The sequence below is a fragment of the Pyxicephalus adspersus genome, chromosome 2, assembly GCF_032062135.1.
Source record: "Pyxicephalus adspersus chromosome 2, UCB_Pads_2.0, whole genome shotgun sequence".
In the NCBI taxonomy this organism is placed as follows: Eukaryota; Metazoa; Chordata; class Amphibia; order Anura; family Pyxicephalidae; genus Pyxicephalus; species Pyxicephalus adspersus.
In genome coordinates, this window is record NC_092859.1 from 46221103 (window position 1) to 46236588 (window position 15486).

Sequence of the window (15486 nt, forward strand, 5' to 3'; positions counted from 1 at the left end):
CAAGAATTCATATGTTAAAGGTGTAACAGTGCTACCACCACACAAGATCAAACATACCTGCCTAGTGGAAAATACAACCATATACAAATACAAGCAAATGAAAGAAAAATAGGTGAAAGTCAGACAGTAACACACCTGTTTAATACTTTACTAAAGGTATTTATCTATTTACTAATATATAATCGCATTATTCCTTGTATTATGTTCAGTATTAAAAAAAAACACAGTTCATATTTATCACTTACAGGCAACAAGAGGGATCTCAATGGAAGGTGAGTCAGCTTTTTTACAAAAATAGATTTCATAGATTTCATTAATTCAGCCACTCCCTCTCTACCAATAAATATTACATCTTAACTAGCAAACAAACATAAAAATAATAAAGTTAGTTAGTGGTAGACTTTTTTTTTAGCAAGCTCAATAAAATTTATGCATGCCTCCAATACAGTTAGTCATACTGTAAAAAAAATATATTTAAATAATTAAAATATGTTTAAAACAGTGGTTTTAAAGTTTGTTTACTTTCCATAAACAGAATTTGGCCAAACTTTTAAAAATTACCCTAAAGGGAATTAGGTTTAAAAGTTTACAATTCCTTTTGACTTTTGTGTTTTACATTAACACACTTGATCAAATTTGGTAAATGAAATGTTAGACTGTTTTCTTCCAATATCATGGAAACATACCTGAGGAGAGATATTTTCTGCAAGCAAAGAATCTTTTGAACTTTCATTTCCAAGCCCGGAATCATCAGCATCAATGAGATGATCCACTGGAACATTTGACTGAGGTCTAAGGTAAGCAAAGTCATTTTTTCTTGAATCCAGAGTTACACAAACATCATAGGAGTATGGTAGTTGTAGAGTTCCGCTTTTAAACTGAGATATAAATCTAGGATCAATTGTAGGATATAAGTTTGCATTTACAGATCCAAATGAAGAGGCATATTTGGACTCTCTGTATTTAGAGATAATGGCAAATATCACAGTCAACAAAAACAAAAATGAAATCAATGCCAAGGCTACTACCAAATAGATTTGTAAGTTTGACCCAGAGTCAAGTTTGTTTGACTGACTGCTAATTTTAGGAATAACTTGCTGAAAACTATCACCAACCACAAGGTTTAAGGTGGCAGAGGCTGAGAGAGGTGGAAAGCCGTTGTCTTTTACTATAACAGTGACTTTATGCTTTAAAACATCTCTCTCCTGAAAAACATGTGATGTTCTGATCTCCCCAGTGTGCTGATCAATAGTAAAAACTGATGACTCTGAAGATTGCAAAAAATAGGACAACCAGGCATTGTGTCCAGAATCTGCATCCACTGCAACTACTTTAGATATCAAAGAACCTTGCTCAGAGGACCAAGGAACCATCTCAAATATAGGACCATCCATTGTTGCTGGGTACAAAATGACTGGAGGATTATCATTCTGGTCTACCACATGAATCCTTAGAGTTGTGCTTGCATTCATAGGTGGAGAACCACTGTCTTTGGCAACAACTTGTACAATAAATTCTCTGTTTTGTTCATAATCAAATGACTTTTGAGCATAAATGACTCCAGTTACCGGATTTATGGATACATGCAAAGAGCTTGGATCCTTCCCGTCTGTGTTACTAACTACAGAGTAAGTCAATTTTGCATTCTCTAAACTGTCAATATCTTTTGCTTGAATGCTGAATATTGAAACACCTGGTAAATTGTTTTCTGGTACATATACATCATATGTCCATTTCTCAAAAACAGGTGCATTGTCATTGACATCTGACAAGTCCACTTGAATCATTTTTTCAGAAAACAAAGGAGGAGAACCTTTGTCGGAAGCTTGAATAGTGATGTTATACGATGACGTCTGTTCTCTGTCAAGGGAACTTTTTGTCACAATTTTATAAAAGTTGCTTGCTGAGGATATCAACTGGAAGGGTGCATCACCAATAACTTGACACTGAACTTCACCATTTGGTCCTGAATCCTTATCACGAACAGCAATTAGTGACACTACTGTTCCGGGTTCAGTGTCCTCAGGAACAGGTGAGGACAAAGAAGTTATAGATATGTCAGGAACATTGTCATTCTCATCCAATATATCTATTAAAACTTTAGCATTGGAGACTAGGCCTCCTCCATCTTTGGCTTCTACTGTAAACTCATAATTTTTGGTGACTTCATAATCTAAATGTTCTTTTGTTTTTATTTCTCCATTGCTGGGGTTGATAGTAAATGATTCTAAAATATGATTTAATATAGTATTAAATGAATATGTAATCTGTCCATTTACACCTTCATCTGCATCATTTGCAGAGACCTGTAAAACTGTTGAGTTAAGTGGCATACTTTCTTTTATCTGCACTTTGTAAATATTCTGAGTAAAGGTAGGCGTATTATCATTAATATCAGTGACAGATATCTGAATTAAAGTAGTGCCTGTCTGTGCTGGAATTCCACCATCAACAGCAGTTAAAATAAGTTCATAGCTACTCTGGGCTTCCCGGTCCAAAGGCTTTTCTAGAACTAGCTCTGGAAATGCAATACCATCTGTCTGATGACTCAAAACAAAATGCTGATTTGCACTGAGTCTGTAGCCTTTCAGGCCATTGATTCCAATATCTAGGTCTATTGCATTTTTAAGATTAAATTTTGCCCCTGGTAAAGTGTGCTCACTCATTTGCAATACATATTTGTCTTGTATAAATCTTGGTGGATTGTCATTTATGTCTTGAATTGCAATCTTAACACTGAAAATATTTAAAGGATTCTCAGCCACAGCATCAAATGTCAGGGCACATTCAGCTGCAGCCCCACACAGTGTCTCCCTGTCTATCTTGTCTGCAATATATAGGTCTCCATTCTTTGGATTTATGTGAAAATATTTTTCAGATACATCAGATACAATATGGATTTTCCTTGCTGAGAGATCCTTTATGTTCATTCCAAGATCTTTTGCTAAATTCCCAACAACTGAACCTTTTCTCATTTCTTCTACAATGGAATAATGAATCTGGCCAGAGACTGAATGGCAAAGCCAGGAAAATAAAAATGTTACTTGCCATCTGATTCCTTTAGGTCTCCCTTGCATTCTCAAAGCAGATATCCCTTTTTCCCCCGGTGATAAATCGGTGGAGCTCCTTGATGTATGTATAATCCAATTAAAATATCAGAAAAGCATAAGCCTTTTTCTTTGTGAGGCATGCAGCATTCACATCTGATGCAGAACTGATATGTATTTCTTTTTGCTGTTGTGTACTGCCTAATAGAGATGTCTCTGGATCCCTCAAATCTTTTGCTTATTGGTCAACAGCGGCGCTCTGAGGTAAAAGTAGGGAACTACAATACATCAGAAGTTTATCTGAGCCTGGTATTATTCAGTAGATGAGATTAACTTTTTTATTATTTTACCTAGAATTAAAGTTGTTGTTGTGTAGATCGTGTACATCCTGTAATTCCACTAAATTCCTAAATATTTGTGTTTTTTTCTTCTATCTACTGAAGAAAGTTTTTTTTTTTTTTTAATAGCAGTACAGATAACTGTAATACACATCTCTTAGTGGTAGGATTTCTTAAATGTAAATGCATTTAGTTACATAGTTAGTCAGCCATTAAAATTTAACTACTAGGGAAATAAATAAACAAGAAACATGCATATTTGAGATTGAAACCTATGCACACATCTGATTGGATAAAACTATGCAGGACCTATTTTAAAAAAGTTGTGAACACCAAAATCTGATCATCATTTTCATAATGATCAGATTGTAAAAATGCAAAAATGTTTTGTAGAATTGGATCTGAGAAGTACCATATTGACTCTTAAGTGATAATCAGCAGCTCCAACAGAAACATAATTGTAATTGTTCACCACTTTCTAAAAACAGTTTCAAAAGTGGCAAACCAGTGGCAAAACATCACTGATCTCCATTGTGGCTTATGATGTTTTCCAGTTTCAAAGTAGCAAACTGATTATAAAATGAGTATTGTTTGTAGTGATTGCCGAGTACTGGTAAAGGCTTCATCCGGTCATCGTGTATGGCATTATTTCAGAACCAACCTGTGATCAGCCCAGCACAGAATTTTACAGATAGTATAGATAAGTGAAGAATGCCTGTTCATGTGAGGAGTACAGATTTATGTTTGGAAATAATTTTGCATTTTACCTGTTTTTGTAGCTTTTAGCTGAACCAGCCTATACATTTCGCATGACCATGGATCATTCTCACTCTCATCATCATCTGAAACTGACAGGCTATCATAGAAAAAACAAGCCCTTTCTGATCAATATAAAATATTGTAGTAAAGCTTGGCATGACAAATAGCAAGGCACCACAACCCAAGACACCAATAATCAGAGACACTTTACCACTGTGTGATATTTGGGGGGATCTGGGATCACTGCAGCTCTACAGTCCAAAATAATCTTTTTTAATAACTCAAATAAGCATTCTGCAGCAAACAAAAGGAAATTGTTGTTCTTGCATAAGTATAGCAATAACATAACAAAAAGTGTTCAGCAGCAGCATAAAAACAGTCTCAAATAGTCCCAAAAAACATACACAATGTTAGTCCCATAATTCAGGGTTTTGTAGCTTCCCCAAGAAGTTGCTTCCCATTGTTGTCCCAAAGTCTTTGCTCCAAAACTGGTTACCTGAGCACATACTTCAACTCAGGGAAAACTCCTTCCTTTTCCAGAACTCCTTGAATATAAAATTCCCCCTGCCAGCAATTTTACCTATAGAGTTTTACCAGCTCAGACCAAGGATTCTCTTTGAATATGTCCTGAGGTGGAATGAAAATGCCCATCCCAACTTCTCCTACATTCCAAAGCTCAGGATCCCGGAACAGTTCATTACAATCATGCAGTAACCAGTTGCTGAACTACCCCAGGGTCCTTTCCAGTACCCTGCTCAACCAAGGAGACCAGAATCCAAAAGTATACTTTCCATCCAGAACTCATCACTGGATTCCTGTATACAATAACATATACAATAACTATTTAAATGGTTTATTAACAAAATGTATGATTTTTCTCAATACTCAAGATAGTCAATATATTACAACATTTATATATATATAGGTAGTCCCCGATATACATACGACATAGGGACTGTAGGTTTGTTCCTAAGTTGAATTTGTATGTAAGTCAGAACAGGTACATTATTTTAATACATGCAATTAGGACAGATGTTTGTCTCAACATATAGGCTGTGTGGTGTCAGTTACTGTTAAAAATCCCCACTTCCAGTTAATCACAAAGCAAAAAAAAAAAACTTTATGGTGCCTAGACATTTATTAAATTCTGGAGCAAGCTGTGCTTTGATATGCAAAAAGAAAGAACTGCAAAGTTTGTCTCTGTCATTAAAAAAATACAAGAGGCTGCAGAAAGAGCCCCCTCCCCCTAAGATTACCCACAACCTCAGCTCTGTTTAGCAAAATACTTCTTCTGCGGATCATGCAAACTGCTCCCTCCCCCCTTTCAAGCATCTGTCCTGCACAGGAGCAAGCGGGGAAGCCCCGATCCTATCTAGGAGTTGTCCGTATGTTGGAGTCCTTAACTCGGGGACTTACTGTATTTCTAACAATAGGTAATTGACAAACAATAAAAAGTGCACTTTCTGTAGTTTAAATAAAGCGATGATTATTTAAAATCTTATCTGTGTTGGTATGGGATAGTAATTCCCAGTCTACCAAGTTCTAGTCTAAACAATCCAAGTGCCCATTCACATCAAAAGTGTTGTACTGTCTTGTCCAGCACTGTCCCAACATAAAAGCAAGGCAATTTGCTATATGTGTTCTTGCTTTAGTTCACACCAATGTGCTATGTTGGTGTGTCCTGAAAAAAAGTAGGAAACTGTAAAGCATTGCATGTGGCAAGCGCTGTGGTGACAATACTACTGAGTGTGTTCATTTGTAATGAAGGATTGTGCAACACAATTATTGGCAATCCTAACCATTACCCAAAACACACCCACCTCTGCTTACTAGTGACTGGCATCAAAGTACGAAAAAGACCAAGTGAACCCAAGAACACAAGGCAACTCATCTCTCACATACAGATATATCAGTGCTAAGGAATTTCTCCCATTCAGCAAAAAAAAACTTTAAGGTTTAAACTGAATTGGTGATACAGTCCTGAAAAATTCCATAAAAACCAATGCAGAGATAGAGTTATAGAGATATAGATAGATAAATAGACGGAAAGGCAGACAGACAGGCAGACAGGTAGATATACAGATATATATTTACTAGTTAATTCATAAAAAAATTAGTTGCTAATTGATCAATTACTGTAAATTGTAGCTTTCAATCTCTATGGAAAACTCTGATTTGGACTTTTTTTCTTGAATCATCCCAAAGGATTTATCTGTGTGTGTTTTATAATAAAATGGTTAAATGAAATTTGTAAATCTATTAAACTACATTTTATTGCTATGAAAACATACCTGAGTTGTACTATTGTCTGCTAGCAAAGAATCCTTAGAGTTTTCATTTCCAATTCCAGAGTCATCAGTATCAATGAGATGATCCACTGGAACACCGGATTGAGGTCTAAGGTAAGCAAAGTCCCTTTCACTTGAATCCAGAGTTACACAAACATCATACGAGTAAGGCAGCTGTAATGTCCCATTATTAAACTGAGAAAGGAATCTGGGATCAATCGTAGGATAAAGGTTTGCACCCAAAGACCCAAATGACGAAGAAGACTTGGACTCTCGATATTTAGAGATTATAGCAAGTATCACAGTCAACATGAACAGAAAAGAAATCAATGCCAAGGCTATTACCAAGTAGAATTGTAATCTGGACTGGGATTCTGGTTTGCTTATCTGATTGGTCATTTCAGGAATGACCTGCTGAAAGTTATCTGCAATCACCAAGTTTAGAGTGGTAGAAGCAGAGAGAGGTGGGATGCCATTGTCTTTTACTATAACAACAATGCTATGCTTTAAGGTATCTTTTTCTTGAAAAACACGTGAAGTCCTGATCTCCCCTGTGTGTTGGTCAATGGTAAAAAATGATGGTTCTGATGCTTGCAAAAAGTAAGAAAGCCAACTGTTGTGTCCAGCGTCACCATCCACAGCTACAACTTTGGATATTAACGAACCTTGTTCAGACGACCATGGTACTACCTCAAAAGCAGGGCTATCAGTACCTGATGATGGATACAGAATGACTGGTACATTATCATTCTGATCTAACACACAGATTTTTAAGGTTGTGCTGCTGTTCATAGATGGGTTTCCATTGTCCCTGGCATTAATTTGGAATATAAATTCCCTTTGTAGCTCATAATCAAATGTGTGTTGTGCATAAATAACTCCAGTTTCTGGATTAATGGATATAAAAGAAGACATATGATTTTTGTTATTGCTGATACCACTTATAGAATAAAGTACTTTGCCATTATTCTCACTGTCTATATCTCTTGCTTGAATACTGAATATTGAAGCTCCTGGTAAATTGTTTTCTGGAACAAATGCAGTATAAGTCAACTTCTCAAACTCAGGAGCGTTGTCATTGACATCAGATACATCTATCTTGATAACTTTTATAACTGTCATTGGAGGAGAGCCTTTGTCAGAAGCTTGAATGGTAATGTTGTAGGATGACATTCGTTCTCGGTCCAAGGTACTTTTTGTAATAATCTTATAGAAATTGCTTGCAGATGATTGTATTTCAAATGGTGCATCACCTATGATCAGACATTGAACCTCTCCATTTTCTCCTGAATCTTGGTCATGAACTTCAATCAAGGCCACGACTGTTCCAGAAGCTGTGTTTTCTGGAATAGGAGTAGTCATGGAGGTGATGGATATATCAGGAGCATTGTCATTCTGATCCAAAATTTGTATTAGTACCTTGGAATGGGCGGCCAGTCCACCTCCATCAATGGCTTGTACAGAAATGTCATAATGCTTTATAAATTCATAATCTAGATATCCCTTTGTTGTAATTTTCCCATTTCTATGATTAATTGAAAACATCTGCAGAATGTTACTTGCCATGGTACTAAAAGAATATGTAATTTTTGCGTTTACCCCTTCATCCATATCAGTTGCACTGACTTCCAAAACTGTGGAATTCAATGGTATATTTTCTTCAATGCTTACTTTATAAACTTCTTGGGAAAATACAGGTGCATTATCATTGAAATCAGTGATGGCAATTTTAATCAGTGTGCTTCCAGTTAGAACAGGTTTTCCTCCATCAATGGCTGAAAGAATTAGTTCATGGTGGTCTTGTGTCTCTCTGTCCAGAGGCTTTTCTAGAACAAGTTCAGGAAATATACTGCCATCAGAGCTGATCCTCTCTCCTAGGACAAAGTGTTCATTTGCACTCAGTCTGTAGCTTTTCAATGTATTAATTCCTATATCCAAATCTTCAGCTTTCTGCAAAACAAATCTTGCTCCTGGTGAAGTAAATTCACTTATGTCTAATCTGATAGCTTCATGGAGAAATCTTGGTGGATTGTCATTTATATCTTGAATTTCAATCTTAACATTAAAAACATTTAAAGGATTCTCAGCCACAGCATCAAAAGTCAGAACACAATCAGTTGCAGCCCCACACAGTGTCTCTCTGTCTATCCTGCCTGCAATATAAAGATTTCCATCATCCAGATTTATACTGAAATATTTCTCAGATGTACGTGAAACAATACGGAGTTTTCTCACTGAAAGATCCTTTACATCCATTCCAAGATCTCTTGCTAAATTCCCAACAAGTAAACCTTTTCTCATTTCTTCTACAATGGAATAATGAATCTGACCTATGACTGAATGGCTCAGCCAAGAAAATAAAGAAATCAGTACTTGCCATCTGATTCTTTGCTGTGTCTGTCCAAGCTGCATCTTCAAGTCAGTTATTCCTTTTTTTTCAGAATAATTTGATGATGAACTGAGATGTGTCAGAAGAGGAGCCTTCTTATTTGAGAGACCTGAAGCATTCACATCCCATGCAGAAATGCTCTGTATTTTTCTTTGTAATTGTGTGCTGCCTGCCTAATAGAAGTGCTTCTAGATCACATATGCTTTTGTTATTGGTCAACAGCGGCGCTGTGAGGTCACATTGGGGAACTGCAAAGCTACAAAATATTTCCAAGATGATACTTTGATTACATCTAAAGCAAAGGTGAAAATTTAAATTTGATATCATAAACTGATTTCATTATCTTTTATAAAAATGTGTATGAACATTTTCAAGAGGGTATGGTAGTGATGGGGCCAGTACAACAAACCTAATAGGCATACAAGAGGCCAGCGTTAAAGATAAAATAAACAGGAATTAAGATATTTAAACCTTAAAGTTGTAACTATAATCAAAATAAATATTGACATACTACACAAACATTGTTATAGTAGCTTTAAATTACAGTCCAACTCCAACTAACACTTACAGAAACAGCCACAGGAATTAGGTTTTCTTTGCACTATTACTGTTGGACTACTTGGCCTGCTACAGGAAGTTTAAAGGTAAAAAATTTAAAAAATCATAGATTGACTTTTCTTCTAGGTTTTATTTTTTATTTATTCTGGTTAATTCTACAACAAACTTTATTGTAAAATTGCATTGTACAGATAACAGGTCAAGGTTATGAGCCAAATGTAGCTTTCCCTAATGTATTTACCTCCATTTAGGGGCCAACAAGTAAAAATCTGTTAGGGGGGATCACTGCTGTGGTAAGTGTGATGTTGCAGTGCAGAACATATTTGCCAAAGTTCCACTTTAAGCTTTGTTTCAAAATTTACAAGGTAGTAGTCACGACTTACGAGTTTTATATGAATAAAATATACATAAATTAACTCGATTTACAGGAGTGATCCAGAGGAAGGTAAAACACCTCTTTAAAGCTTTAATAAATTAGGCTTAATACGTTGATTTTGAAAAAATATTTTCTTTATCCCAATATCTATTTAATTACCCTACTTATTATTTACGTCTATTCAATAATATAATGCTAAAAATATATAAGAAAGAGCTAGTGAATAATAAAGTCAACATGTGGTTTTCATATATTAAAATATGTATTATATTATCTGTGGTGGGCAGTTATAGGTATATGCCAGGAGCATATTTTATTAAAATGTACAAAAGAATTTGTATTGCTTGCAGCAAACAGAAGCCTTACTGCTAATCAGAGCATAAATGGTACAATACAAGAAAAACAACTGTTCTGTAAACAATAGATCCGCAAATCTTCCATATTGGTTCACTGCGGCACTTATTATAGCACTTTGCATCTTGTCTCTATTATATTCTCTAAACTAGGGATCTTAAAGCCTTTTACAATGTAATAAGTAATAACTTGATAAAATGTTGATGACTGACTGCTTCTGATTGGTTATTTAGCATGATATGAAGTTACCAGAAGCAGCATGGGGTAGGCTATCCCTTAACTTTGTCCTCTTAAGTTGGTACATTCCCTAATTGTAAATTGTATATTACCAGTCAATCCTACTTTCACCTTTGTCAAAAGCATATAGCGAAATTGCAAAATGTTTAGTAAATACAAAAAACTAATATTAACACAAAAGTACCTTAGGTTACTGGTAATGTATTACATTCTGATAAAACAATCTTTTTAAGGTTAAAGTTTACTAAGAGTACCTAATTCTATGCCTTAAACATATGCAACCAGCTGAATTCCAATGAAGAAAAAAATCCATATAACTGTGACTAAGGATATAAAGAAATAGATTTGCCGTTCAAAAAATGTAAACATTTCTAAAAAGTAGCAAACAAGGAAAATATATGCATAAAATTATAGTTATAGTTCAAAAGACGCGAACATGTTCCATTTGTACAATCTCTAGAGCATAAAGAGTTCCAAAAATGCATGGTTCTAGCCCTTTAATTCCCCATAAAACATAATTTCCCCAAAGTCTGTCTAATAAACTATAGAATTAAAAGTAGTAAAAGTCTAGGAACCATGTCCCATGTATAATACCAATGTTTTCAGATTGATGTGTGATTTGAACTTACATTTCACATGTATTTTTGGCAGTGTAATTGTCAATTAAGTTGATTTGGTAGTTTGTGAGGAAAGAGCAAACGATTCTAAGCTGTTAGAAACCAACTGAAACATGCCTTTTCAGGTTTGATCGTTAAACTTGAGAAAATAATGTACAGGTAGTCCCTGGGTTACATACGAGATAGGGACTGTAGGTTTGTCCTTAACCTAAATTTGTATGTAATTCGGAACAGGTACATTATATCCATAAATGCAATTAGGACAGATGTTTGTCCCAACATAATATTAGGCAGTATGGTGTCAAACAAAGCAAAAAAAAAAAAAAACTTATTGGAACCTAGACATTCATTTATTTCTGGAGCAAGCTGTGCTTTGATATGCAAAAAGAAACAATGGCAGAGTTCGTCTTGCTTATTAAAGAGTTAAAAGAGCTTGCTGAACAGCAAAAGATTTCTTCTGCAAGATGCGAACCACCCCCTACCCCCCTCAAGCCTCTGTTCTGCACACGAGCAAGCAGAAAAGCCTCGTTCGTTCGTATCTAAAAGTTAACTGAGGGACTACCTGTATTCATATTAAAAGCCTTAAAGTAATTGAATGCCCAAAGTGAGGTTTACTTTTAGTTTCTACTATATTTTGCACGTTCATGTGGCTTTCATCAACAAGCAAAATATAGTAGCTAAACGTGAACCTGACTTTGGGCATTCAAAACTATTTAAAAAAATCAATATATACCATAATATCACTAAAAGATCAAGCTTGGATCTATACTTTGTACATGTATTTATACTACAAAACATCAAAATTGATTATATACATTATTTTGCTTAATCCTACTACAATGAAATAGTATTTAATCATCCTATGCAAAGCAGATGGAAGATTTTTTTCATTTGTAAAAACTCACCGGTTTTACATTGTTTGTAGGCAAAACTTCATTTAAATGTTCATTTCCAAGTCCTGAATCATCAGCATCAATCAGATTGTCCACAGGAACATTTTGATTGGGTTTCATGTACGTAAAATCGCCTTCTTCGGAATCCAAAGCCACGCAAACATTGTAAGAATACGGAAGTGTTAGTGTCCCATTTGAATACTGAGACAACACTCTGGGGTCAATTTGAGGATATAAATTTGAACTTAGAGGATCAAACACTGGGTATGGTTTGGTCTTTTTGCATTTAGATATAACAGTTAAAATAACAGTTATAATGAACAGCAAGGATATGATAACTAAAGTGATTACTAAGTACAACTGTAAATTGGATTGTTGATCTTCATCAGTAAGTTGATCAACAAATTTAGGAACCACTTGCTGTAAATGGTCTGTAATGACAAAGTTTAGGGTGACGGTAGCAGAAAGTGGAGGTTCACCGCGGTCTTTCACCATTGCCACAACCTTATGTTTCAGTACATCTTTCTCTTGAAATACATGTGATGTTCTTATTTCACCGGTGTGCTCGTTAATTGTAAAGTAGGGTGTTTCTGACATTTTTAGGAAATGATAGGAGAGCCAAGCATTATGTCCTGAGTCTGCATCCACAGCAACCACCTTTGTTATTAAAGAACCAGATTCAGAGTCAATAGGGACCATTTCAAACATAGCTGCTCTTCCATCTGTCGATGGATAAAGGATTTTGGGCGCATTGTCATTCTGATCCACAATTTTTATAATTAACGTTGTATTGCTGCTTAGTGATGGGAAACCATTGTCCCTAGCAGTTATTTGTATTTGAAACTCGTTGTGCTGCTCATAATCAAATGATCTTTGTGCATACAAAACTCCAGTCTCCATATTGATGGAAAAATATGAGGACACTGGAAGATCTTCCTCATTTACTTTGGAAACTGAATATAATATTTTGGCATTGTCTCCAGTATCAGGATCAGAAGCCTGTATGCTATATATCGAGGCTCCTGGTAAATTGTTCTCCGGCACATAAGCAGAATAAGAAGATTTCATAAATACTGGTGAATTGTCATTAACGTCCGATATCCTCAGTTGGATTGTTCTTCTGCTTGATAGAGGAGGAGATCCTCTATCAGTAGCTACTATTGTGATGTTATAACTAGATATGTCTTCTCTGTCTATAGTACCCACAGAAACAATGCTGTAGTAATTCTCAGAGGATAGTATTAAGTTAAAAGGTATTTCTTCTATAAGTTTACAGTCAACATCTCCATTTTTACCTACATCATAATCATGGACTTTGATCAGAGCTATCATTGTTCCAGGTGAACAATTCTCAGGAATAGGAGAGGATAATGAGGTGACAGATATTTCAGGAGCATTGTCATTTACATCTATCACTTCAATTAGTACTTTACTATAAGAAACAAGACCACCTCCATCCTTTGCTTGTACAGACAGTTCATAACTATTTGCTGCTTCATAATCCAACTTGCTGTTTGTTTTAATGTCACCACTTAATGGATGTATAATAAAAATCCCTGAATGATGCATGTGTCCTGATGTTTTGCGAAAAGAATATGTAATCTGTCCATTAACACCTTCATCTATATCAACTGCTTGTACATTTACTATAGAAGTATTGACTGGTATATTTTCATTCACACTGACTTTATACAGCTGCTGACTAAATACAGGAAAATTATCATTAACATCAATAACAATGATCTTTATTACTGCAGTTCCAGACCTCATAGGATTTCCACCATCAAATGCTGTTAATATTAATTCATGAATATTTTGATCTTCCCGATCTAAAGCTTTCTCTAATACAAGTTCTGGAGACTTACTGCCATCTGGATTAATGTTTTCATTCAGTGTAAAATGCTCATCAGCACTAAGCTTGTATGTCTGTACTGAATTAATGCCAATATCTAGATCTTCTGCATTCTGTAAAGCAAATTTTGTCCCTTGTGCAGTTGATTCTATCATTTCTATGGTAAAGGATTTGTGAAAAAACACTGGGGAATTATCATTGATATCTTGAATTTCTATTTTGATTTTAAAAACATTTAACGGATTTTCCACCACAGCATCAAATGTTAGGAAGCAAGTAGCTGCTGACCCACATAGTGTCTCTCTATCTATCCTGTCCTTCACATACAGATTTCCATTGTCTAGATCCACAAAAAAATATTTCTCTGAAATGCGTGATTCAATCCTTAATTTTCTGGAGGAGAGATGATTAATCTTTAATCCCAGGTCTTTTGCAATATTTGCTATCACAGAGTCTTTTCTCATTTCTTCCACAATGGAATAATGAATCTGACCAGAGACTGAATGACACAGCCAACAACATAGGAAAGAAAATATTACTTGCCATCTGATCCCTTTAAATGCCTGTGAACAGAATATCAGCTTAGCCATTCCAATTGCTCAATTTCTTCCAAAAAGTGATTGCTTGAATGATTAGTATTTGTAATCCAAAATAGAAATCCTTATATAGAAGTAAATCTAATTGTTTAAAAGAATAAACATAACTCCTGTGAAAATGGGTGGTGAGAATCCAGAAATGGCTGTGCTCTTCTTGCAGAACTGCAGTGTGTGTCAATGATGAAAATACCAGTGGATCTCCAGTTCTGTATTCCTCTCCTTATTGGTCAAACAGCGGCGCTCTGAGGTGAAACTAGGGAACTGCAATACTAACAAATACTTCCTTGTATCCAATAGTATACATTTTATTTTATGTATTGTGTAACCTGAACTCATTAAAATGTTATATGTACACAATATATATTGTATATTATATATAGTGGGGCTCAAGGTAAAGCGCTACCATTTGAGAAACATAGAGCAGACAAGCAGAATAAAGCCATAATTATTACACCCCTGCATTTCTGATTTATGATATCACATAGTATATAATTAAATCTAATAAAATAGTATATATTTTATTATATTTATTTTTTCATGGTACTAAACAATTACTAAATATACAAAGGTTTTAAAAACAGGGAATCTGCCAGATAATTTGCATTTTCATTCATCCATACCTGAGATTTACACAGTTTTTCCACACAGCACAGCCCTCTCTGACATGGTGGAAGACCTAATTTTGGTCCTAACTTGGGCACTATTATGTCTTACTACTCTGGGACATGAGAACATAAAACTAAAGCATACATGACTCAACCAATGAGCAGCCTCTACCTATTACATTAAAAGCTATGCTATACAGGGTCAACAAGAGCCTTAGCACCAACTCAAATTTGTCCATGTACACAGCTTGCATTATAAAATCCACATTTTAGGATGTATTAGTTGCTTTACTTTTTTACCATTAATATTGTCTTATACTTGAACAATATTATTTGTCCTTTACATTACATGGATTTTAGCATTACAAATCACAATCTCTCAACAGAGAAAAAAAAAGACGAAATTCACAAACTCCCCCACCCCAGCTTTGGTTAATAGGCATTAAAAACTCAAAGTGCTTTTAAACCCATAATTTAATTTGACCTGTGTATATTGATTTACAGGCACAATCTAAACTCCTGTTTTGTGATTTGGCCACCAACCTCTGTACTTTTACTCCATTAACTACAGATACTA

General features: G+C 35.1%; 3 protein-coding genes across 3 annotated transcripts in view; all 3 read right to left on the bottom strand.

Moving 5' to 3' along the window:
• Positions 1-3931, bottom strand: part of LOC140322403 (protocadherin gamma-B1-like) — a 35429-nt gene extending 31498 nt beyond the window's left edge. The window contains exon 1 of the mRNA XM_072398976.1: positions 687-3931. Coding sequence (XP_072255077.1) covers positions 687-3077 — 2391 coding nt within the window. The 5' untranslated portion in view covers positions 3078-3931. The remainder of the gene's footprint in view (positions 1-686) is intronic.
• Positions 3932-4899: 968 nt separating this feature from the next.
• Positions 4900-8733, bottom strand: LOC140322404 (protocadherin gamma-B5-like). Its single transcript, XM_072398977.1, has 2 exons — positions 6436-8733; positions 4900-4959 (listed from the first exon to the last, which is right to left on the bottom strand). The coding sequence occupies exons 1-2, from the start codon at positions 8731-8733 to the stop codon at positions 4900-4902; spliced, it is 2358 nt and encodes a 785-aa protein (XP_072255078.1).
• A 3117-nt stretch (positions 8734-11850) lies between these two features.
• Positions 11851-14172, bottom strand: LOC140322405 (protocadherin gamma-B5-like). The gene has a single exon (XM_072398978.1). It carries the CDS (start codon positions 14170-14172, stop codon positions 11851-11853), a length of 2322 nt encoding a protein of 773 aa, XP_072255079.1.
• Positions 14173-15486: the final 1314 nt, after the last annotated feature.

Coding starts and splice junctions, on each gene's coding strand:
- LOC140322405 (XM_072398978.1), bottom strand. CDS start 14,172: ATGAGAAAAGACTCTGTGATAGCAAATATTGCAAAAGACCTGGGATTA.
- LOC140322404 (XM_072398977.1), bottom strand. CDS start 8,733: ATGAGAAAAGGTTTACTTGTTGGGAATTTAGCAAGAGATCTTGGAATG. Junction 4,960..6,435: donor CAGACAATAGTACAACTCAG/GTATGTTTTCAT, acceptor TATTGTATACAG/GAATCCAGTGATGAGTTCTG.